This window comes from Solea solea, chromosome 4, assembly GCF_958295425.1.
Source record: "Solea solea chromosome 4, fSolSol10.1, whole genome shotgun sequence".
Taxonomy (NCBI): Eukaryota; Metazoa; Chordata; class Actinopteri; order Pleuronectiformes; family Soleidae; genus Solea; species Solea solea.
In genome coordinates this window covers 22846077-22871232 of record NC_081137.1, presented here as the reverse complement: position 1 = coordinate 22871232, position 25156 = coordinate 22846077, and the positions used below count along the sequence as shown (strand labels likewise).

The following is a 25156-nucleotide window of genomic DNA, read 5'->3' as shown; positions in this document are numbered from 1 at the left end:
TAGAGTAAACTTAAATTACGTTAACTTTACATTGAAATGGTAGGAAATTAAATTGTTAGTGTGTTACTTAATTGTGTACGACTTTCAGTGTAACGTGACGAGTTAGACGTAACGCGACGTCCGTTTCATTTGTTACAAATGTATTTGTGTCATTGTAATTTAAACATGAAATAAACAAACCACAATAATAGATACATTTTATATCTGATCCAAACAATTAAAATAAACTTTAACATTTGGTCTAGATAGAACAATTGATGACTTAAATAATTTAAACATTTCCCCTGGGGGATTAATAATTGTTCCTATATAACAGTTTAGTGTAATTGCTACATTATTTTGTTATGGTGGCATCAAAAGATATACATAAATGAAACCTATAAGCAGTGTTCATGTGATTTTACACATTCATAGTGTTATGAAATCAATTAACGCATAATAATCGTGACATCCCGAATTGACGCCATTCAAAATTGTGATATTGTATGTGATAACATCGTGTGTGTGTGTGTGTGTGTGTGTGCGACTCACATTCATGTCCTGGTCATAGCGTCTCTGCATTTGTTCCTTCTGTGTTTCCAGCTTGGTGTTAAGAACAGCCTGAGCACGGTGCTCCTCCTTCTGCAGCAGGCGAAGTTCCCGCAGCTCCTGACGTCTAAAAATAAAACAAAAAAACAAAACATTGTTTTGAGTTTTAAACTCAGCACGTCAGCTACCGAGTATGAACTTAAAAATGGTAAGTGTTGCAAGAATAACAGAACAGTCACGTTAGCGGCATTATGCAAATAATGAAACGCAGAGAGAGTGAGTGGAAAACAACAAACAAACACAAGGTGCAATGGCATATTTCAAACACTAGATGGCAGGAGTGACATGGCAGGAACTCAAAAGTGCATTGTGTTCATCATCAACTAAACAAATCTTATGTAAAAGCATATTTCATATTTATTTAAGTGCTTTTTTTCCCTCTTAAATCCTTTAGGATTATATTATTAAAAAAATGATCTAAGTCCAAAATCAGCAGCTTGCCACAAACAGTAAGATGTGTCATGAAAGCAACATAGAACAGGTCCCTTATCACTGTGAGATTAAGTCAGAGCTCAGGAATGAACGGGGCCCCCCCAACCCCCCCGAGATCATGGCCCCCCATTTACGGAAAACGGAAAACAGATTTCTTTTCCAGGAATCAGGTGGAACAGGTGGAAACACAGGGTTTATCTCGATGAGGGACGCAGACGTCTGCATACCTGAGGAATCTCATTTCCTCGTCTTTCTTGTGATCGTCCCCGATGATCTTCGAGGTGGTCACGCTCACCTCCACGCCGTCTATGACAAACTTCCTGGTCCGCCTCAGAGTCTTACTCGAAAAGTCCTGAGACACAGAAACAAAGACACAAGGTGTTTGACCGTTAGCTCGGAGCCTCTCTGCCTCTGTCTTTAATATCTTAGACATTTATGTTAGGTTTGAACTTTGCAGAAAAACAATAACAATAACAAATACAAGTGTTACACGTTTCTGATCCATGAAGTGATTTGTTTTACTTGGATTAAAGAGAGGAAGCTCTATGTTTGAGTGTTGACAAATGGATTAGTAATCTTGTCAATCAGGTTCCACTGTAACAAAGTACTGACATTATCATGTGTCACTGCAACAGGGGGGAGGGGCCATGCAGGAATGACAGCACAATCTCATCATAAAAGTATGACAAACATTCTTCAAGATAAAAATTTTAAACCCACACAAAAGTATTGTTTTATGACAATTAAACAGGTACAAGGTCCATTGACTACAGGAGAGGATGTGAACTGCAGCACAGGGCAACCATAAAAGGACGTCACTTCCTGGTTTATAAATAGCTTATATATAAAATGAGAGGGCAGGAGCTCGGGCAGGGACACATCTCGATTGTGTCAACTACTGTCCACTCTCTGTCTCCACAAGAGTTTGAGAGTCTGAGGCGACTGCAGACAGCTACGGGATTACAGGAAGTCTTTGACCTCCCGTCACTCCTCACTCATTTAAAAAGGTACACACACTTTAATACGATATAAAAACACAAGACTGCACCTATACTTCTATCCTAAAAAACAAAGACAGCTTATTCATTCTGCCGCCTTCACCTGCTCTGGAAGAAAAAAAAAAAAAAACTACACATACTACACCACCAACAGACACAACAACTCAACTCACACACAATCACAGTCAGTCCATAAGCATCCAGAAGCAACTCGGTGACAATGAGCTGCATAGAAACGTCCTCTCACAGTGATGAATAATGAACTGTGTCCTCACAGAGGCCACTGTTTGTGCCGTTGACTGGAAAATGTTGCATATTTTGGTTCCGAGTGATAAAAAAAGTGTCTCTCTAAGTCTCTCATCTGCCTCCTAACTTCCTATCTGCAACAGAACTGCGAGGCTTGAACATGTTTTATTGTTAGGTTCAAAGAAAGTCTTGTATAATATACTGAAACTTTTAAGCTGCTGTCTCTACCACTTTAACTGTATTTTTAATCTAATTTAAACATCATAATCCTTTAAAAACCTCAGTATGACTTCATTGTCGTCTGTATAAAGTTGACTGGCAGTTTACCAAGTACGGAAAGATCTGCTTCTTGCTCACTCACCCTCGATATAGAGATGCTCTCAGAGCCCATGCTGCCAGCGTTGGAGAGCCTCTTGTTGATGATCCCTCCGTTGATATAAGGCGAGACCGACTCGCTGTTTCCTCCCATCGACGTCCGCTCTGGGGTCAGGCTGCCGTTTGTCCCGCTCCGAGACTTGGGGAACAGCACAGGTGCGGACGAGCGTGTGGGAGACGACGCGGGAGGAGTGACCGCGGGGCTCGGCATCGTCGAGTCTCCGTTAGACATAATGACGCGGTTCCCCTGCCCGGTCACGTGGCCGTTTCTCGATTTGTCTGACGAGTCTATGAAGATGCCGACGTGCTCCTCAGACGCCTCGGGACGGGAGAGGGGCGGTGGCTGCTCCGTCTCCGGGGTCTCCACAGCAACCTTAAAAAGTTTGTTTTGAATCGTTATTTTTAAAAAAGACAAAAGGCAGAATAATTGAATTGGATTCACACGATCAGATCAGATCAGTAGTATTCGTGTGACTGTCACAGTCTGACGTGCACAGACCAAAATGCAGTTAAAATTCATCTCCATTCATCGTCAGTGGGGGGGAAAATGGCAGCAAATGTGGTATATTTTAAAAACTAAGGGAATTTTAATGTATACAATTGTAGATTTATAGTCAGCACACCTTGTCCTCTGACGTGGGCGTACTCTTTCCATCCTCGATGCCAGAGTCTGAGCTCGACGTTTTGGTCGAGGCCTCACTCTCAGACTTCTCCGACTCGAGGAGGACTTCTTCGTCCTTTGGAGGAAGATTGTGCCGCGGTAGAGGAACGGGGACCACCACGGCAGCGCCCGGCCGCTCCTCTGGTGGCGCCGTGTCCGGCTCGGCTCCCTTCCTGGGTACGGGTACCAGTGAGGTGGGGCTCGGGGTCTCCGAAGACTGGTCCCCTTCCATACTGGTCTGACTGGTCTGGCACGGCTCTTTGCCTGGAGACTGAAGAGGAAAAGGAGGTTGAAGTTAATGGTTTTCTCCCAAAATGTTAATGTTTCCAACCTTTGGTTTTAGAACTGATGCTAATGGCTGCGGTGCTTTGATCCGCCCGCCCTGTGTGAAGTGACCTTCAGCTCGACTTTGGAGGAATGTGGACATTCTTGCTTTCTGCTCGTGCACCGTTACAGTTCTTATCACTGAGAGACATCTAATAAGTTAATAATGCCTCTCTGTCATTCACTAAGTTGAAGAATACACTTAAAATCATTATGATGCTGCTTCTATTATAGAGTCGGATTCAATTTGACCAGTTTTTCAGATCTTTTACTCATAAAACTTGTTAGAATTGTCAGAAACACAGTGAAGAACAGCGTAGGGTTTATTTTCTGTGACTTTGACGTCGACTTTCTGTCAATTTATTTATTTTTTTACAATCCTAACTTCCTCTGTTGTTGTGCGAATGAGACTCAGATCCAGATCCACTGTCTTGTCATCAAATAACACATTTATCTCTGTTTTAATTAGTAAAAAACTGCATTTTGGGGCTTGAAGTGGCCCTTTAAAGATGGGGTATGGCCTAGAATTTCACTACTGTAATATGCGAAGGACTTAAGCCACCATTAGATTTGTTGTTTTAGCAATGCCATAATGACCACATGTAATTACTCCTCTATCACCTTATTGGAACACATGGTTAAGGTGTCAAGTATTTAGTGACTTTACACTTAAACAAGAGTTAACTAGAGTGGAACCCTCAGTAATATTGTTGGTAATACACGTTTCTGTCTTACTATTTCATGTTAACAAATTTCTGCTGCAGGGGTTTAACAGTTTGACATAAAAACAACAAAGCTAGTGAACCTTTTGCACATTATATGATGAGACCACACACATAAATACTTTATACAAATAAATTAAACTGCCAGTGGAAATTTTGTCTTTTGGCAGCTTTGCATTCCAGTCACTAACTAATGACCTCAAATTAGTAAAAAAAAGACTATAATGATCAATCGAACAACAATCGACGATGGTATTTCAGATCCACAGCCGCTGCAAATACAAGTAAACAATACCATCTGGCATTTTTATGGTTAGCCGTAGCCTCTCTATTGCCTCGGCAGACATTTGTGTCTTGCTCTGTGTGATATACAGGAAGAGATAAACTGTTGGGTAACAGCTTGGCTGGCTTTCAGGGCCATGTCACCTTTAAGTGTCAAACCTGCACAAATACTCTCAATGTCAGCCTCACCAGACCATTTATCCTGAAGCTTTAATATGTTCCTACAACTGAACAAATGTTTGAAAAACACCAGCGATCGACAGCTTCCTAGAAAGATTATGTGGAGGATCATCCACACTTGAGGGACACTGGTGGAAAAGGAAACCATGTGTTTTCATTTAAGGCTCAGAGTATAGCTTCAGAACAATGTGTAACCTTAAATAATTTATTCCATCAGGGGGAGGAGGGGGAGGAGGGGGAGGAGGAGAGGGGATTGTGATGTCAGGGTTTGTGTACAGGAGCAATGTCAAATGCAGAAACTTATATTTAACCACGTGTGGGTGTGGCTGAATGTCAGTGTTCCTGTTTCTGTTCCTTTGTTTGTGTCGAGAGCTGGCGGCGACCTGATGTGTTCATGTTCACTTTCTTATTTTATGAATGGCTTCTGTAGATAACGACCTTTTACAGGGGGAGGAAAACCATGGTCAACAAATAACGCTCTTCAAAACACAAGAGCTTTTATAATGTGTGTGTGTGTGTGTGCTCTTAAGGGCATGAGTGCATGTATAGGTGAGTGCATGTTGTGTGGCGATTATGTACATGTCACATGCCTGAGGGAATCAGGGCTGAACGTTCCATTGCGGTTATTAAATATCTCTTGAAAACCAAACTTTTTTAAAGGTTAGCTTTTCAAAAGAATTTACAGAATATTTGAATTTAACTTGCTTTTTGTTTCTGTGCTTTTATTTTATTTTGTTGCTGTATAGCTTGAGTTTTAATTATTGTAGAACACTCTGCAACTTTGTTCTGAAAGGTCCTATAAAATTAAAACGTATTATTACGAGCTCCAACTTAATTATATCGTCTGGAGATGTCGACGAATGAAAAGACTTTCTCTTTAACTGCATCTAATCTGTTTCCACTGTGGACCACACATTCAGAAAGTGGCACTTCTTCTTCTTCACATGTCGGCTTAATCATAGCGTCATCAAAAATCATTAAGGTCAATGTTGAATACTGAAAACTGAAGCTACAGGTTAAGGCCTTTGGACATGAGGAGTAAAATGAAGGGACATAGGTTCGGTACCACAGTGAGCTCCATGGCGTCGTCCTCCTCTCCTTCCTCTCTATTGTCCTCGATTTCCTCCATGACCTCAGCCTTGGCCTCGGCCACCAGCTCCCGCAGAGGACGGTTCGACGTCACTGACCTCACAAATGGATGCTGTGCGACATGAGAGACACAGGGGCAAATATAATGGACAGTCAGACTTCATATTTTGGTGCTGTTTTCACAAAAGACACTTGTTTTGGTAAAAATGTATCATCCATATGATTTGATAGCACTAGCATAGTGTAAGTGGACTCAAAATGATCGTAAAATCAAATAAATGTTGGCATCTATAGTAGTTTTCCATCTCATAAATAACAAAAGCAATTACAAGATAAGAATCTGTATACGTGTGAAGCCACGCTAAATCAAACCATGTGAAAAGAAGGAAACAACATAAAAATACAACAACAAAAAACAAGCTGCAAGAGGCTTTCACTGCCGGGGGAAACCACCTGACCATTCCTGAACGGCAACAACAATAGCAGCGCTCGGATATAACTTTCCCCATTAATGATGCATTAACAATCCAGCATCGTGCCCTTAAAATAGAAAGATCTATGAGGTCTAAGGAGGAAAATATGCTTTAGTTTAGTCCAGAGTGCAAACAAGGCAATATGAAAAATAAAAAGCTAAATTAAAAGTTAAGTGCAGCCTCATCTATTATTCAGATGCTTTGCACTCCTTAATTGGAACAGCTGACAAAAGGGAAAAGGCTGTGTGTGTGTGTGTGTGTGTGTGTGTGTGTGTGTGTGTGTGTGTGTGGGCCTTGTCCTTTAGGACTGCATTAGTCTCCAGGTTTTAACTTCTCCAGTGACAAACAACAGTCAGTGAATGTCTCACTGAGGCAGGATGAGTAGCCACCTATAGCATTTCAGGGAATATCCATTTGAAATTAAACTATAAACTACTTGTGACAGATATTTAAGGGACGCTCTGCACAAAAACAGATCATGGGGGCAGGAATTTAACAAACACAAGCTCAGCAACTGGCATGAAGGGCAAGGAACACTGGCGGATTCAAGACGAGCTTCGCATTCAGCCGACACACTTCCTGCCTGCATGCCAGCAAAGACTGTCGTCGCGGTTCAGACCGACATGACACCAGGAAAATGATAAGCATCTCGTGAAATGCTCAAATAAAAACCTTTCTTTTGAATTTGTGAGACTTGGAAGAAGAGGGTAAAAAAAAGGGGTAAAAGTAAATAAGTAAATAAATAAATAAATAAATAAATAAGCAAGCCACTTCCTGGGTGACGGCATTTGAGTTTGACACCCGTGATTTAAATTAACGTATTTATCGTCTAGACGAGTAAAAAAATAAAAAAAATAAAACAAAGAAACAATATATTCTCCTCTAAGATACTCATTTAATCAACATATCTCTTCATAGAGACTTCACAGAGCAAAACAAGTCCTGCAGGAGTGAGTTCAACTTCATTACAGTTGTAAAAAGTGAACTCAGATCTCCCAAAACATCCTCCAGTTAAATCAAAGGGGGAAAACTCTGTGGATAAGTGAAGCCTCCTCTAGTGTTTCTCATTGTACACGAAGCAGTGAATTATGGGGGTTTTTTTTCATTTGGGGCTGGGTGTGAAAAGCGTTACAAACATGAACAATATGGCTTTATCAAAAGCAGAGGGTGCAGAGAAACTATCTGCAGTTCATGATTATCTTTCACTTACTTCCATCCAAATAACTGCATCACAACATCTGATTATTTCAGTAAATATCTATATAGCTGATGCTATAATTGCGCAGCTATCTACACTGAATGCTATCGGACAGCCGTTGGGAGCATCCGGCATGATAAACATCTTAAAACTTCCAGCACGGCACCAAAAAGCTGGACCGCGCCTGTCCCCTTCCCTCCTCCTCCTCCTCCTCCTCCTCCTCCTCCTCCCCCCCCCCCCCCAAAAAACCCCACCCCACTGGAGAGAGCGCATGCAGGATCCCCAGAGGGGCCCAAAAGATTTTCAGCGCTGCTCCCCTCCCAATTGGCTCGCGGTGTTGAGCTTGTGGCAAATCTTGGTCGTTCAATTGGCCGAGAGTGGGAATGTACATAGCTGGCATTCCCTCAGCTGTGGGATACAGACAGGAAACCGTGGCTCTGAATTTTAATAACCACTGCTTGCATGCTTTAATCCACACCCTGCTTCTCTCTTCTTTTTTTCCCCCTCTCCTCACTCCTCTCACTCCAGATTTTTGGATTTCAAGACAGTGTTATCAAAGAGATATTAGATGAGTCCGTGTGTGTATGCTGTTTTCCTTTACAATCACACTTAGCTTAGACTTTCTTGAGTATAAATCTTTTACACCATCCTCCTCCTCCATTTATTGCCCCCGTTATATCTGCTTTTCCTCTCCCTCTCATAGCCAGTGCCCTCATGGGTGCACCGCTCACTTCCCTGGCATAGATCATTCCATTCAGCTCTTAAAATAGCAGATTAAAAAGGGCTCCATATATATGTGTGTGTGTGTAAGATAAGGACAGCCGAGCGAGGACAATGTTCCGTGATATATCAAAAGTGCAGCACTGTGTAAAACTCTCTCTCTCTAGGTTTATAATTGCACGGCGCGTCAGGGCCTTACCTCCATGAGTTGTGCCGCAGTTGGACGAGTCTCTGGGTTTTTATCCAAAGATCTCTTCAGGAAGTCTTTAAACTCCTGCGACCTAAAGTAACACAAGAAACAATTCATCAAAAACAAAAAAAAAAGGGAGAACGAGGATGAGGGTGGGAAGGAAAGGAATGAAGGGACGGTTACGACAAAAACAAAAACACTTCCAGATACGTGACGTAGACAACAGATGACTCAGCTCCCCGTCCCAAGTCTCTTTAAAACACATGACGAGTTCACTTCTGCAGCTGTGAAAGAGCCACACTTGTGTGTAATGGATATGGAAACATTATGGTTTATATTGTGCCTCTCTGCTGAGCTGATGCTGTAGTTTCATGCAGGGGCAAAAAATAGACTCAAGTTCTACTGACTTCAACAGAAGATTAAAAAAAGGACGTTGAACATGCAAAAATGTGTCCAAATCCCAGAGGAGAAGGAATGTTTCCGTGCGCCCTCACCACTTGTACGGCTGCTCCAGAGCGGGAGGCTCCGACTTGGCGATCTTCAACAGCACCCTCATGGGGTTGAGCTCGTGGTGCGGGGGCTCGATCTGGGCCAGCTCGATCAGCGTGATTCCCAGAGACCAGATATCTGCCTTGTAGTCGTACGGAGCGTCCTTCATCGTCTCACACATCACCACCTCTGGGGCCATCCTGAGAGAAAAGAAGCGGGGTTATATTATTAGAACAGTCACTTTGTTTGTTTGTTCATGAGCAGGATTATCTATTTTAGCTTTATATATATCTAGTAAAAAAAATAAAAAATATTGAGAACAGCAAATTATTAAGAAGCTAAGATACAGACTACATCTGGCCCTCGACTTGGATGGAGTTCATTTATTTATTCCTAGTTTCGGCTTTTGCTTTCCTTTAACATTGTGAGATAAGGTGATTTAAGTGTGATATATAAGCAATTTTGAAGGACTTTGTTATTTTCATTTACAAATCAACCTGAATCAAGTCTTTTTTCTCAATTAAAAATGAAGAAATCATTGTAAAAATCCATCAATACCATACAATAAAGACACATCTAAAGCAGCAGACTATGCTTTTTTTCCTGATTTGAGTGTAGTATATGCTGTATTTTGCGAGTGTCAACATGAAGCACGCTTCTCCAGTCAGTGTGTGTTTGCTGACAAAAGTCTCATAACTCTAATCTGAACTTTTGGATTTAGTGCAAAGGAACTAAAGTTTGCCCCCCCGTAGTTTCTTGTTGACTCTGCTTATCGTGCATTCAAGGGAAAGGTGTATATACACACACACACACACACACACACACACACACACACACGTGTGTTTCTACAATATTCTTTCCAGGTCTACTCGTCTAGTGTTGTGCAAGAGAAAGGCATGGCTGTGTTTTCATTGAGATGGGATGGTATGCCTGATGATGGATGATAACCTGGTCCGGTCAATGGTTAACAGGAGAGAACGGTATGGAACAAGGTTCATTGTGGTGCCTTGGAGTTAAACGTTTTTGTTTATAATATTGTGCCAATAAATCACTTGATAAGATTCTATTTTAGAGGTTTGACTGTGGATAACACTGAGGTAAATGTGGCCACTTATCACTTACCAGTATGGTGTTCCAATGAAAGAGTCTCTTCTTTGTAGAGTCTTGGTGTTTTTTGCAGACACGCCAAAGTCAGCTGCGAGGGTAGTAAAGTCAAAACAAAACAACCGTCAGATTACAGGTGTGTTTTCACTTGGGCTGAACATGTTCTTTCCTTTGTAAGTAAGAATCTTACAAGTGGTGTTGCCCAGTGCTTGGCAGAGGCCCGAGGATTTTACTCACAAGCCAGAAAAGGCTGCGGTGGTTTTGCAGGCTACAAATCAAATACCCTTGGACTTCCCAGTCAAACATATAATTTCTTCTGCTGCACTGACAAAAATACAGCCGCACATATTTGTCCTCAATATTTTAGCAAAAATTTCACTCATGAGGGTGGAAACCAGAGGTTGTGTGCACTGGAGGAAGTGCACTCCTTCCCCAAACTCTCGCTCTAAAATATGCTGCATCACTGGGTTTAACCTACATCGAGTTCCCTGATATAATCAGTCATTGAGGGTGTGTTTCATTACATTACTGTGATTAAACGGAAATATTTCGACACGAGAACACGCCTAAACACACACCACCAGGAACTAAACAAGAGCACAATTAAAAGGTGCTTTTTTTTCCCCCTCTTCTTAAATTCCCATCTTATTGTTCAGCAATTCTAAACACAGTGTACCTGAGGATCAACGGTCTCTCTCAGTGTTCTATAAACACGAGTCACAAGGTTTACAGCAGGCTGTGCTGCACGAGAGAACACTTTGTTCGTTGCCATGTATCAGAGGCAGGCAGGCGGGCAGGATTCATCACCCTATGTCAAGCCAAATCAAGCCAGTTAAATGCTGCCTGGTTTGAATTAGCATGCAGTTAGATAAGTGTGGGGACTGCAAATGAGTCAGTGTCGTGATTAAATGGAGTTTAAAACAGGCAACTCCCAGTGATTATGTTGAGCTGTGGTGTCTCGGGGAAGAATGTGCAGCAATAGGAACTTGAGGAAGCAGGGGTAAGGCTGTATCTAATGATATTTCACCATCGCTGAGTAAAGCCCATTATTTTCTTGATTAAATTGATCCTTTTTTTGTATGAAAATTAAAAAAAGGAAAATGTACGCAAACCAAAAACATTCAGTTTACAGTCATACGGGGCAAAAATAAACAAGAAAGCAAAAAAAACAGATGAAATACTTTACATATATTCATTGATTAGTTGATTACTTATTGATTATCTGGCAAATTATAACTTTAGGGGGAAAAAAAACTGAAATAAAATAAATATTTAAAAAGAAACTGTAAATAAAAGAAACTGTCATACAACCACGGACTAAATATTCCAAAGACCCACTTATTTTTGTCCCTTTTTTTGACGTGACAGCCACTAAATGTCACTTCCTTCCATATGTGACATAGTTAAGAGCTGCAGAACTCAAAACAAACCGACCATGAGGACGGACTCACAACCTCAGGCAATGTGAAGAATGTGGAGAAACTCTTGAAAATAGTCAGTAAATGGAAATATGCTCGTTTTCCCACACACACACACACACACACACACTGCTCAGTTATGATCCTCCTACAGCAGCACGGGAGGGGCTGAGAGTGTGTGTGTGTGTGTGTGTGTGTGTGTGTGTGTGTGTGTGTGTGTGTGTGTGTCATGTAAGCCAAAGAAACAACAGACTAGGTCAAGAGATAATCTGCAATTTGCTGACAGAATGTGAACTTGTTCCACTTTCTTCACTTTAGCAGCAAAAACCATTTCCCAGTTAATAATTATGGGATGTAAGGCAAGACAAATAACACCAGGCCCTGTAAGTACGGTCTGCATGCAACCAACAATATCCCAGAAGTTTCATTGTTTATTATTATCATTATTATTATTTCTGGTAATGTTATGACTAGGACTGGGTATCGTGGCCAATTTGCTATATCGATTCATAAGGTTCTGAATCGATAAATCACGATTGGATTCGGAAGCCAACGTTAGCGTATTGTGATACTTTGTCAAGTGGTTCCTGAGGTTTGTAATATTTCTACAATGCCTGACCTCCGCTTGGAGATCTTGCAAACTACTGTGATTTTATCTGAGCTCCTCATCCCGTGTTGTTTTAAAGCCGAAATGGTTCCAGACGTCAGACAACAACAACAACAACGAGAGTGTTATAAATGGATGTTTTGTCACCAATCACAAAACATTAGTATATCACAAACCTACAGTGAATGTGGATTCAAATGCCTACAAAAAGCTATTTGTGAGAGGAATAAAAAGAAATAAAATCAAAGTCCTCACCAAGCTTGATGTCCCCGTCCAGCATGAGAAGGATGTTGCCGGCCTTCAGGTCCCTGTGGATGATCTTCATGCTGTGGAGGTAGATCAGAGCTTCCAACATCTGCCGACACACCACCTTAATCTGCGGCTCGGTCAGCCCGCGGTCCAACTCTGATGAGGGCAACAAGAGAAAGGAGACAAATGATGCAGAGTTTAAACACAATAACAGAAAGACAGCAGCAGAGAATTCCCCAAGAGGGTTTAAAAATCCACAACACGCGAGCTGCTCCGTCCATATTTGGAAATAAAAACGCTAAACCTGACATGATACAATTAGATCTCTCTACGATACTGTTGCTGGACAGATAATCCAAGATCATAGAGGCTTTTCCACAGCGAGTCCTGCCCTGCAGACTATACTTCTATGTCGTCTGTGTTTGGTTAGCTGCAGAGGAGACGCAGACAGTTATGAGGATGTGGATTACCTACTGAAAACAGACTGTGGGGATTTCCCACACAGGAGGAATCATCTATCTGCTCTCTTGAGCTTTCAAGGCCAAGGCCTAGTGCGCGATCATAGCAGAGAGCTTCTACACATTACTGTGAGAAAACGCCGTCTCCATTTCTCCTGCGGATTACAGTACACTTGTATATTGCCTCACGGTCACCGCTGAAGGGAAAGGTGTCACTGAACCTGACTCTCCGATGAGGTCAAAGAAAGACAGAAGAGGAACCTACCGAGCATTGTGGCATCCACAGCACCTCCGGGGCAGAACTCGATCATAATCTGGGACACAAGTGGAAGGAAAGAAGGGGGTGAATTTTAACATTATTGTCATTTCCACATGCGTTATGTCGAAAACAAAATACAGAAAACAGAATAACAACGGAATACTAAATTAGGATACTGTACAAAGAAAAACACAAGTTACCAATAAACTTTAAGGCTTTTATGATTAAAAATGTGGCAATAAAATAAGTTAATTAATAACAAACACACCCCCCCACACCCGAGCACTGGTTCCATTAGCATCACAAATTTTCACTTTGCATTCTGTCAACAGCTGAAAGAAGAGTTCAACCTCTGGGGACATCGAATTAAAAATAAAAAAAGAAAGAATAGTTTCTGTGCTTTGGTAACGCCAGCACAGCTCATAGGCTTGACCCATCGTTGCTTTGTTATACATTACACAGACACAGACTTGATGAATCAGAATACTTTACTTTAGTTACAGTTGCTCAGAATCAAAAACTTAAGAAAGAAAGAAATTATAATAAAAATATACACATTGTAAAAAATTTTTAGATAAATATACAATATATGTCCAAACTTAAGTTGCAAGAAAGATGATGTATTTGGAGACGTTTTCTCACGGATGTGAGATAAAAGTACTGCAGAAAAACACAGTATTAGTGAATATGAATATGAGAGAAGTACCCAGGGAAAGGACAGAGATGCAAGAGAGAACAATCATTATCTCCAACAGCTGGTTGTTGATTTTATTAAGTATCCGTCTAAATGTTTTTACAGCTTCAAATCCACGGACGACTGTTGTACTTAAAGAGTTTGGTATAGACCAACCATCCTCACACACACACACACACACACACACCCACACACACACACACACACACACACACACACAATCAAGCTGTACACACACCTCTCCTGTCAAAATATTTAATTCCAGATTAGCAGTGAAGGGGCAAACACTCATTCCCTACATGGTGTCACGTTGGTGAACCAGATCATCCAGTAATCCTATTCTCTGCCATAACCACGCTTCATTTCTATTGATCTACTGACCTCACGTGATGATGATGATGATGAGGTAAGGCCCAGCATACCTTTTGTGTGACCTCATTTTTAATTCACTTCCCCGTCAGTATAACAACAACAACAACACACTCATAGGAATCATCCAGGTACCGGACAGGAGGGCGTGGAGTTTCACTCCAGACAAAGCCATAGGGAGAAGTGTACAAAGTACAAAAAGGTAGCACATGCACGCACGAGGCACGGAATTACTGCGAGAAACTCTGCATTCCTCTGCACACACGTAGTCACATGGAGACGCACACGCACACACATGCACACACTGTCATAAAGAGAAAATGATGAGTGTCAATGATGGCATGCGGCTCCACGTGAAACAATGTTCTTTTGTGGAGCGACAAAACAAACACTATGAGTTTTGTTACGCGTTATCAAAAATGTTTCGGTTCATCATTGTGCATTTGACATTGTTAGGTTTCGTCTTAAATGGACAGTGGAAACATAATCATGTTCCACTGCTTCCTAGAATTTATTTCATAGTTAAAAAATGAATAAAAGTGTAACTTTTAAATCTAATTTAAAGAGCATATTTTCTACCTAGTAACAATCACTTGAATAAATCGATCATTAATCGATTACGAAATGAATCGTCAACTATTTTGATCATCGATTAATTGTTTTTTATAGTGTTTTTAAGGAATTCAAGCAAGTTTGCTGATTGTTTCAGCTTCTTAAATGTGAATTTTTTGGGGATTTTTTGCTCGCTATAACAAGATAATAAGAATTCTACAGAAGAGGATTAGGGCCACGCAGGAAATAAATATTTGAGTACTGACTTTAAACTCAGAATTCCTGACTTTTAATCCTCTTCCATAGAAATCATTCAGCTTTTAGCCGAGTTCCTGACCTTTCTGTGGGTATGCAGCATGTCTGTGTTTATTAAAGTTAGGCATGGCTTTATGACGTTTGTTTTTGTGCGTGCGTCGTCAGGGAAGAAGAGGAGGTTAAAGTGTTTTTGTATGACGAAATATAAATTGTTTATATGTGCATTTATCAATCTCCACCAAGTAAATACTGTAGTTTAAAGGCAGTGTAGCGGAAAAAAGAAAGTTAAGAAACCTAGAAAACAACACGACAAACAAAGTAACGGCAGGAACATCTCAGAAACAGACCACATCCTTATTCCTGGAACAATTAAACCACATGCCATTTTTTTTCTTTCCAATTTGAAAACACCCTCATTCTATACATTACGCTATGGGGCAAATGTTTTGACTCTCAGTGAACTCAGTTTGTTCTCCTCTTCCTCCTCCTCTTCCTCTTGCTCCTCCTGTCTGGAAGAATTCAAGGTGACATGTTGTACTGCTGTGGAAAAATGTGTCCCGACTGGTCGAGCCGGTTGCATAGCATACCCACAATGGGCTGATCATATGCAGGCACAAGATATTTTGTTTTTTTATACACGCACACAGCAAAAAATCAACCTAACGCAGAGGCAGTGTGTCACACAAGCCCAGTTATATATAGTCATATTTCATTTTTTGTTTACTCTCAAGATAATCTGGTTTTCGGGAACAGCTGCCAAGTGGCCGTTATGCACTGCTTTCCAATAATACATCTCATTTGCCACCTCTTTATTCAAGCTGGATCAACTTAGGCACAGTCTATCTACACTTTCACAATGATTTAAGGTCGTTTTGTCCGAGGTCTAAAGTAATATATTTGAAAAAGGCTGTTCCCCAAACACCTTTTTTTTCTTCTTTTTTTTTTAAATGTACCATGAACACACCTTTCTCTGGCATTTCATTTTGACTAAAGCTTCAGTGACTTTACTGTATGCAAATAGTGGCAACTATACAATAAAGTGTATTGTACTTGTCTCTCTGTGTAGAAAGTCCAGTCCCGAGGCCATGTCTCTCTTCTTTGTCAAAATAAAAGCTCTTGAGATTTGTCTGTGCATTTCCCCCCCCCCCCCCCTCATTTTGACGAGTTAAAGCCAAAATACAAGATTTAAGTCTAAAAGGTGTTCATATATTTGACATTTTAGTGAAGTTGATTTGTAGTTTTTGGTCTGACAAGATGTTAACCCGAGTTTTGAAGATGGATAAAATTGTTACTTTAAATGTGTGTTATGATATATTCCCTGAGCCTTAACCTAAGAAAAGGTTTGTATATCCAACAAAACCCAAGTTTTTAGGTTATATATATATATATATATATATATATATATATATATATATATATATATATATATATATATATATATATATATATATATATATATATATATATAAATAATCTGCATTTACTGAACTCTTTTTCTTCTGACATTCCCAGATCCGCTCAAATACATCTAGAGTGGACTAAATGTACATTTAACTATAACACACCACAGCAATTGCTCTGTCCAGTAGCAAAGCCGCACCTCCTCTGATTAATAAATCAACAAGCTGCACCATCAACAATTTTCATGGTAACTACTTTCGTGAAGAAAGACATCGCTCACGGGGAAAACTGCTCAGCGCTGATGTGAAATCATGTTCGCCTCGATAAAGTCGTGGCGTGGCAGCGTTACATCAAAACCTCGGCCAAAGTAAAAAACGCTCTGCATGAATGGACACAAATGTACTGTCCTGTTCATTCCTCTCTCAGTGTGCTGATGTCAGCAATGCCATCTCATGATAAAGGCTCTCTTTTTTCCTCACTCTGCTCTGTACTGCAGGCCATGCTGACTCACTCGCCTCAAGACCAGATTGTTTCAGAAAAAGGAACAAACAGCCCTTCACTTTCAGTCTCTCTCTTTCTTCCTCTGTGTCTCTCTCGCTCAGTAGAAAGCAGAAGGGGTGGGACGGCAGTGGAATGCCTATAGTCCACCCAACCAGAGGTTACTGAAGCCTGACCGCCGACCACTCGGCCAACTGTTTAAAGTTGGAAAAATGTGACACAAACACACTGTTGCTTGTCCACTCTGACATCGCGTCACAAAAATGTTCAACTGTTGCCCTTGTGTCCATTTTGGCTCGAAGCCTCTACACAAATACAAGTATCTGAAAATAAGATGATACAGTGAAACACACATTTGACTTTAGAGCTGAAACAATTACTCAATTATTAATCCATCACTAAATGAATCGTCAACTATTTCGATAAGCGATTCATCGGTTTGAGGCTTTTTTTCATGATTAAAACGAGATTTCTGATTGTGTCAGCTTATTAAATGTGAATAATTTATAGTTTCTGTAATTTTTCAGCTTTTAAAATGTGAATATTTTCTAGTTTCTATGATTTTTCAGCTTCTTAAATCAATCAACTGAATCATTTTGTTAGTTGCAGCGGTCACAAAGAGTCTAGCGTTGACTGATGAGGGACGTTCACCTTCCAGGCTCAGGAATTCCAGCTATGGCCAACACCACCATTAACAGCTTCTGAGGCTGTGACACAGCTGTGTGTGTGTGTGTTTGTGTGTCCACTGTAGTTCTGAGTAGTTCAATGTTTCTATTATTTGTGTTTTTTTAATAATAAGCCATTTATGGTTTGTATTTATCCTGCAACACTATTTACATTCAATAGTTTGTCCTGGCAGTGACCTCGTTGTGGACTGAATTCAGAGAAATCTAAACACCACTGGCGGGGGAGTTAAAAAAAGGAGTACAACTACCCTTAGTCTCAACACTGTCTTGTAATTCTTCACATATTGAAAGGTTGTACCTCAGGATGAGCTCACTATTATTTGTCTTGGCCAAACAGACGAGAGATTACAGAGGGAGTTGAAGAGTTTGACCCAGTGAGGGAGCGAGAGAGAGAAAAAATAACTCAAGAGGAGAAAACACTGAATTGAAATGGATCTACAAGGATTGGATTATCTCTGATGTATTATGTCGCCCCTGGGGTTCTTTCTGTACTTCATACAATCCCACTTTTCTCATCTTTATACGATCAGTGGGGGCTTTTAATAGTTGGGGGAAACACTGTATACTGTAGATGTTTTGTTTTACCACTTCCCTGCTGATGGATTAAATTGCCATGCTGTGCATCTGTGTGGAAACGCTGCAAAAGAAAAACAGAAAACTCTGAAAACGAGTGAAAACAATGTCTCTCGTTTTACTCACCCACAGTTTGTTGTCGTGGTAAAACGCATCGAGCAGTTTGACAATGTAGCGATGGTCACATTTGGCCAGGATGTCGATCTCGATGATGTAGTCCTCCAACTCTTCTTCGCTCTTTGTCTCGATCACTTTGGCCGCGGCCAGAGCTTCCGTCTCCTTGTTCCTGGCCTGCAAGACGAAAAAAGTATGAAACAATAAATTCACCACGCATGAGTCATGACATCTAGATTTATTACTCTGGACAGAAAAGGGCTGTGGCTGTGTGCGATAAAATAAAAAGGTATCACAAATACAACACTCTCAACTTAAACTTTAAAATGTTGCCAACTTAAATTTAGAGACAAGACGGTAAAGAAAGTCCCACATCCTTATTGCACAACTAAGGAAATGGACTGACCATAAACCTCAAACCCAAGACAAGACACACACGTAGAGATTCGGAGTCATAAAAGTGAAGCAAATGTCAGACGAGGAGATTTGTCTGCTGCCTTTCTCGGAATGCATCGAAACACCAAAGACGCAGAGTGACTCGGGAGACGTGCAAGGTGTCACGCACGTGATGTTCATCCTCGCGTTGTGGGTAAATGCACAAAAACATTGTGCGCCTGCAGTCAGAACGAGCACAACCCCAGAAAATAGAAAATAGAGCAACTAACACAAAGGGAAACGGTGGTGAGGATTCATGCTGCACTGCATTGGCTAAAAACCTCAGTGTTCAACCACAAAAATACGTATACATTGTTGATTTTGAATAAAAACGAAGATGCAGTCTACATTTCAGTGCGTGTTGACCTATGACCTGCAGAAAGTTGACAGACTAAACAGCCTGTTGGGGTCCGATGCCTCTGTGCTTTGCAGGGGCTGTGGGAAAACATCTGAATAAACAGGACAGGCTCACAGCAGCTCACACTCTAACTCATCATCTCAGGCCACCATGACCATGTGTGTGTGTGTGTTTGTCAAACAGAGCTCCGGAGAAGCCAAACTGCCCACAGTGGAGTAACCCACGGTGTGAGTCAACAGGACGTCTCCCACTGCCATCAGCCCATCAGTCAGTCGGTTAACAAGGCTCGACAGTAAACACGGAGACACCGGACACTTTCACTCCTCCGCGCTACTGCTCTCTCACTCTCATCCTGCAACAACGTAGCAACTGGTGTCTTGTCCATTTCACAAACTTTCATTTTCTACTATTATCAAGTGGTTTAATAATATTATTTTCAGTATAAATATGTCAAAAACCAGCTTCCTGACATCCCCCAACACACACACACGCACACCTTTGCATCTCAGTGGGAACTCGGCTAAGGAATGTGCTTGTGGCCTTCAGATGGTTGGAGGAGTGGACAGAGTGGGCAGACGGAGCCTTGTGCATTTATGTCGCTCCTGTTTTGTATTGTCCACAGGAATGTGCTACATCAGTGAGTATAGTGTATATATTATAACATGTATACACTGCACAATGAGGAAATTACAACACAGTGTGCTGCCATATGAGAGACACACACACACACAAGTTAGTGACTGCAGGATGTGGCATCACCCCCCCATCCCTCTTGATGTTCTTTAACCTAACCAAGCTTAGAGTTATAGTTCAGCTGAATGGAAATGTGGTTGTATTGTGTACCGACACACAGTCAAAGCTGAATTCATGCAAGAAAAAAAAAACAGAATGCATGACCGCTGTAAATGTTACTTTATCCCACCTTAGATGACCTTTTTTCAACTGGAAACTGAAGTTTACACCAAACTTCACAGAGAAAAATCTGCATTTTTAGCTCGAGGTGTCTTTTCTTTTCTGGGTCACATTCGTGAGTACTAATATTAATTCTTTACATTATTGGTACATTATTAGTGTGCTTCATCTCCTCATATTATATATCCATTCCAAACCATGTATGCACTTGCTGCACCTTGCAGACAAAGGTCTGAAGCAACACTGGATACGCAAAGACTCACACAGCTAAAATTAAGATAAAATGGACCAACATTATGTACAACTAAACGTTCTCACACACAAAAACGAGGATATATCATACGACAACACGTCAGACAGATCTTGGTGCTATTGTGCCTGTAAGACAATAAGATGCAGGTTTAATTACTACCACACAACTTATCTGAGTTACAGTGTAAATGAGTAAGACGACACACATGTTGTTAGCAGCTGGCCACCCGGGCTGCCAGCTGCTAACAACATGTTTACACTCGACCATGTTTACATGAAAATCAAACGACAAGAAAACAAAAGAAAAAAAAAAGCCAGATGTCTGAGTTCCACAGAAAACACTGTAAATCATCACGTCATGGCAGAACACAACCACAGGACAGAGGGGAGAACGACAGTGAACTACATACTGCTGCGGCTCATCGACAGAGAAAAACAACGCCGCACTGTTTCAAACCCACCAACTCTTCACTCTCTGCGACTCTCCACCACGAGGAGAACAACAGTCTCAGGCTTTGTTTGCTTCTGGTTTCCATGGAGAGCAAAAAGGACGTGGTTCTGCTCTGTTTTGCACCTCTTGCATTTCACCAACACTCAGGACTGTGGTCTTTTTCCCCCCTCCTCCCTGTTCACTTATGACTTGGCGTTCACATACAGTAGGTTAAGTGTAACATGACTGCTTCACAGCCAGACTCTAAGGTTAAAACAAAAAACTGCAGGAAAGGAGGACGTTTGAGCTTCTCAAACAAAATCACTATCAAAATCTGACCAAACTACATGACAACAGTGGATTTAAAGTCATTTGCATGGTTGATCCCTTCTTTCAATTGGATAGAAAAGCTAAGGGAAATGTGTGAAACTCAAGATGTAATCTAGATCTTGCTCTTCCTGTCTTAATCCTGTTTCTCTGATCGTGATCTGTCTGTCATCACCTGCCTGCACATCTTCCCCCGCCCTCCTGTCATGTGAACTCATCCATCTGTCTGTCTGTCTGTCTGTCTGACAGCCACGGGTAAACCAGTGACAGGAAAGCATACAAGCTGCAGCTCAACAAAAGATTTAGACACAGGGAAGGAAGGAAAGCCTCGAAAGGCAGATGCTACAGACAAAACACCGTGCAAACACACGGCATGTACTCCAACACTGAATAAACACACACCTGAAAGAGCTGGTGTGGAAGTGTGTGTCACAGTTAATATTCATTCATGTCCTTTCAAAATGAATCAGACTCAATAAAAAAAAAAAATACTAGAGTATTAATGATTACCGTGTGTGTGTGTGGGATTCAAGATGATGAAAGTTACAGCAAGTTTCATCCTAAATACTTTCCTCTAAATAATGTCTCACTGCATCTTTGTCCGTTTCAACTGTAGACGGGGAGAAAGTAAAGTTCATTACAGCCTCAATGCACCACAACGACCTCATGTAAATCTATAACATGAAAAGGACTTTCCCTCAGGTTGTTCATCACCAAGTTGGGGGGTATGTGTGTGTAACTTGGATCTTTGCCCCCTCATAAACCTGTAAAGCCACAGCAGCTCCTACACCATGACAGCAGCAGCCAATAAAACCTCTCCTCTGGCAGCAAACGCCTATGGAAGTGATGATGTCTTCTTCACTCGAGCAAAGTGCACAAGGAAACAAGTAATGATGTGTTGTTGACAGCAAAAGGATGGACAGTGTATCTAAAAAGGTTCTGTTTTGTATCGGCAATAACGAAATGTGTCAATGTTTCATTTCATATTAGTAAAACTAAAACAGTTCAAAAGTTAATTATTCAATTATAATAATACTTTTAATAACGTATTCCCCACCTCGCCTGAGGTGGCGCTGCATCAAGAGTTAATGACGGAGACGACGAGACAAACAATGAACAAGAAAACTCGCTCATCTGTTGTTTTAATGCAGGACAACTTCTGTTTCCTCCACGTCAGAGCAAAACATGGAGCTGCATCAAATCCTAATCGGTCTTCGGTTGTTAATTTTGTTTTACGTGAACGTAAGACACATATACGCTGCTGCAATGCGTATGCGTTTACCCACAATGCCTCGCGTTGTAGTCCGCTTCCTGCATTTGGTCCACTTGAAGTGAACATAGACCTACAGGACGTTTTAGGCGGACCAGAGTTTGCTTCTTTGGTGCGGATCAGGAGTTCGGTTGTGTGTTCACACCTCCTCAAAACGAACCAGGATTCAAAGTGAAGGGAGCTGGTGTGAATACGACTTAAATGACGGCGAACACAGTGGACTGACAGGGATACGCCTAATCAAAGCAATAAATAAATAAATAAATAAATAAATAAATAAATAAATAAATAAATAAAATGCTGACAAGGACAACAGAACAAATCATGATGGATTATCTCACAACAAGTGTGTGACTCATACCCATTAAGACCAAGATACCAACTTTATGACCATCATGTCAATAAAAAGGTATGATTAGATCTGTAGTTTATCCAGAAAATACCTATTAAGTCAAGTCATGATGAATATTTTCCTGCATCAACTCGGCAGCGAGCCCATTCTTTAAACAACACACTGAGAAAGCAGGATGTGAAAGTTTTGATCAGCGCAGTGAAACCTTGGGGTAAATACAAGTCACCAAAACAAAAGCAGGTCACTGAGGCAGGAAACGGCACAAAGAGCCTTGTAGGAACAGTAACTCGCCTACACTTCATGCAGGGCCTTGTACTGTGTATTATTTTACTCATGACAAATGAGACACACTTCCTGAATGCAGATTATTTCTGATGTTTGGTGAACATGTGTTAAGGCCAGCTTATGGTTCTCTGTAAGTGAACCCCAGTACATCAAGAAAAGTCCATAAAACTGTGAAATGTCATATGCTCTTCATCAGTAACAAAATCCTCACATGGGGGGGACGGAACTTCTGACGCACTGAGGCCGCACCCACCCAATGGGGGCTCTTATCAGTCACCCTACATCCAGCTGCCCCTTCAGATAAGAGCTCCCCACATGATGACGGCCTCACTAGAAATCCCCTCGACACACACCAGCATTTCACACCAACCTTGAGGCTTCCCGTCACAAAGAGGATGTTGCAACCCCCCCTTTTTACTTATGACACCCACTTACTCGTGAGTATTTCTCACATAAGCCCTTTTACTCGTTGCACCATCTGTCACTGTGAGTGACTATAAAACTAAAATACAACAGAGACAACTTTACTCCGATTTTGTGCCATAAACCTATTACGGCCTCCAACAACATCTGGCCTATTAAAAATCCCATTATTTCAACCTTATGTGCGTGCATCTTTAAAAAAAATAAATAAATAAATACTGGTCATAAATGGCCCCCCCTTTCTAAACTGCACAATAACACCTGTTTCTGGCATTGACTAAAAACTAAGCCAGACCTCTTATATCCAACCTAAAATCATGAGAAAAGAAAAAGAAGAAAACATACGGTGCCATAAACACACCGCTTACTATTTTCATGTGAAATTGTACTTGAAACACTTTCAGGAAAATTCACACATGTCCTCTGCCATCACAGTTAAAGTTAAGAGAGTGTCCTTAACTTTACAGAACTGACAGATAAGACACACTGTCCTCCCACAATTGGCTTGGGAATTGGACAAAGCATGAACCTGCAGCCTGCACGTGTCTATGGAAACATTTCACCACCGGCAGCAGCAGCAGCAGCAGGGCAATGTGCTCAGCGGCATGTGGCTCATTAATTAGTGACAGGAACCATACAACTTCTGTCGCATGCTTCACTTGAAGCCGTGCACCTTCACATACTCCCAAACTAAACTACCACCCTGACACACTGGATAGACGAGAAGTGAGGCATGTCTGTTATGACGACTGCGAGGACTTATTCAGAGAATGAGGACGGTATTGGTACTCGACCGTGTGCAGAAAGCAGCTCAACCCCATGAGTTAATCACTGTCGCGACACAGTGCTTTTTATGTGTGAGTGTGTGTGGGTACACCATACTGCAGCAATTCAAGCTACGCCACAAACAAATGCGACAAATGTGGTTCAATCAAACTAAATCCACCACTACGAAACCTATAGCACATTAATAAAACCCTGATTTAACCATCAAGTACAACGTACTGTTGGAGACGATGACGCCAGCAAGCTCTAGTAAAGTTGAAATGTTTGCACACGACATGTCTTGTGCAAAAACTACAGACAATTCAGTGATAAAATGATTGCTGTGTTGTGTTTCTGTCTCCTGTGTTCCTCACCATTACACTTGACACAGCACTGTAACTTGACGACACTGAAAACATGAGATGTAAACAACAGCTCGTCTGTGTGCAGCCACATTCACAACTTAATACTCTGCAATCTTTGTTTTTTTTAAACGACCATCCGGCATTTGAACTAGAATATTTGAACTATACTGTGTTAAAAAAAAGTCGTATATTTCTTCTCAAAGTTGGAAAACACAAACTTTCCATACAGAAGACCAGCAGTTCTTAACCTTTTTTTGCACATGAGCCTAATAAATAAACATAAAATCACAGTTACACCTACAACACACAAGAAACGACAAGAGAATACGGCGTTATTTGTCCATGGAGATCTTTCTTCTACAGAGTTCCTGCGATATAAACACACAGTAAACAGTTCGATTTGCCCTTAGCACTCTTCTTACGCAACAGAGCCGGTGCTTATGCTCTCAGCGGTGGCATTAACCTTTAGAGGGAGGGTGAATGTGACACACACTCATATTCTGTACCTTCAACTAACATAAGAGGTCGTGAACACGAGCGCTACAGCTCTTCTTCTGATCCCCGTCACACATCCAGCACTAGTACTAATCGCTGTGGCCCTTGGGGCCCGCATAGGCAGCCGATTTCTACCGAGTCTCCTCTCTTCACGCCCGCTCTGTCAAAAGACTCAAAACGATGGAAAACGCGCACAATTCCCCACTCAAGGCCTGTCTGTCCCTCCCTCCCTCCCTCCCTCCCTCCCACAGATGAAATGATTAGTCTGAGTTTTGAGAGCTGC

At 41.3% G+C, this 25156-nt stretch overlaps 1 protein-coding gene across 1 annotated transcript in view; it reads right to left on the bottom strand.

The window, feature by feature from the left end:
* Positions 1 to 25156, bottom strand: part of stk10 (serine/threonine kinase 10) — a 30503-nt gene that overhangs the window by 3182 nt on the left and 2165 nt on the right. The window contains exons 2-12 of the mRNA XM_058627693.1: positions 18217 to 18381; positions 13069 to 13117; positions 12352 to 12501; positions 10090 to 10162; positions 8973 to 9167; positions 8488 to 8569; positions 5875 to 6009; positions 3263 to 3571; positions 2626 to 3012; positions 1248 to 1372; positions 532 to 655 (exon numbers count right to left, since the gene is read on the bottom strand). Coding sequence (XP_058483676.1) covers positions 532 to 655; positions 1248 to 1372; positions 2626 to 3012; positions 3263 to 3571; positions 5875 to 6009; positions 8488 to 8569; positions 8973 to 9167; positions 10090 to 10162; positions 12352 to 12501; positions 13069 to 13117; positions 18217 to 18381 — 1794 coding nt within the window. The remainder of the gene's footprint in view (positions 1 to 531; positions 656 to 1247; positions 1373 to 2625; positions 3013 to 3262; positions 3572 to 5874; positions 6010 to 8487; positions 8570 to 8972; positions 9168 to 10089; positions 10163 to 12351; positions 12502 to 13068; positions 13118 to 18216; positions 18382 to 25156) is intronic.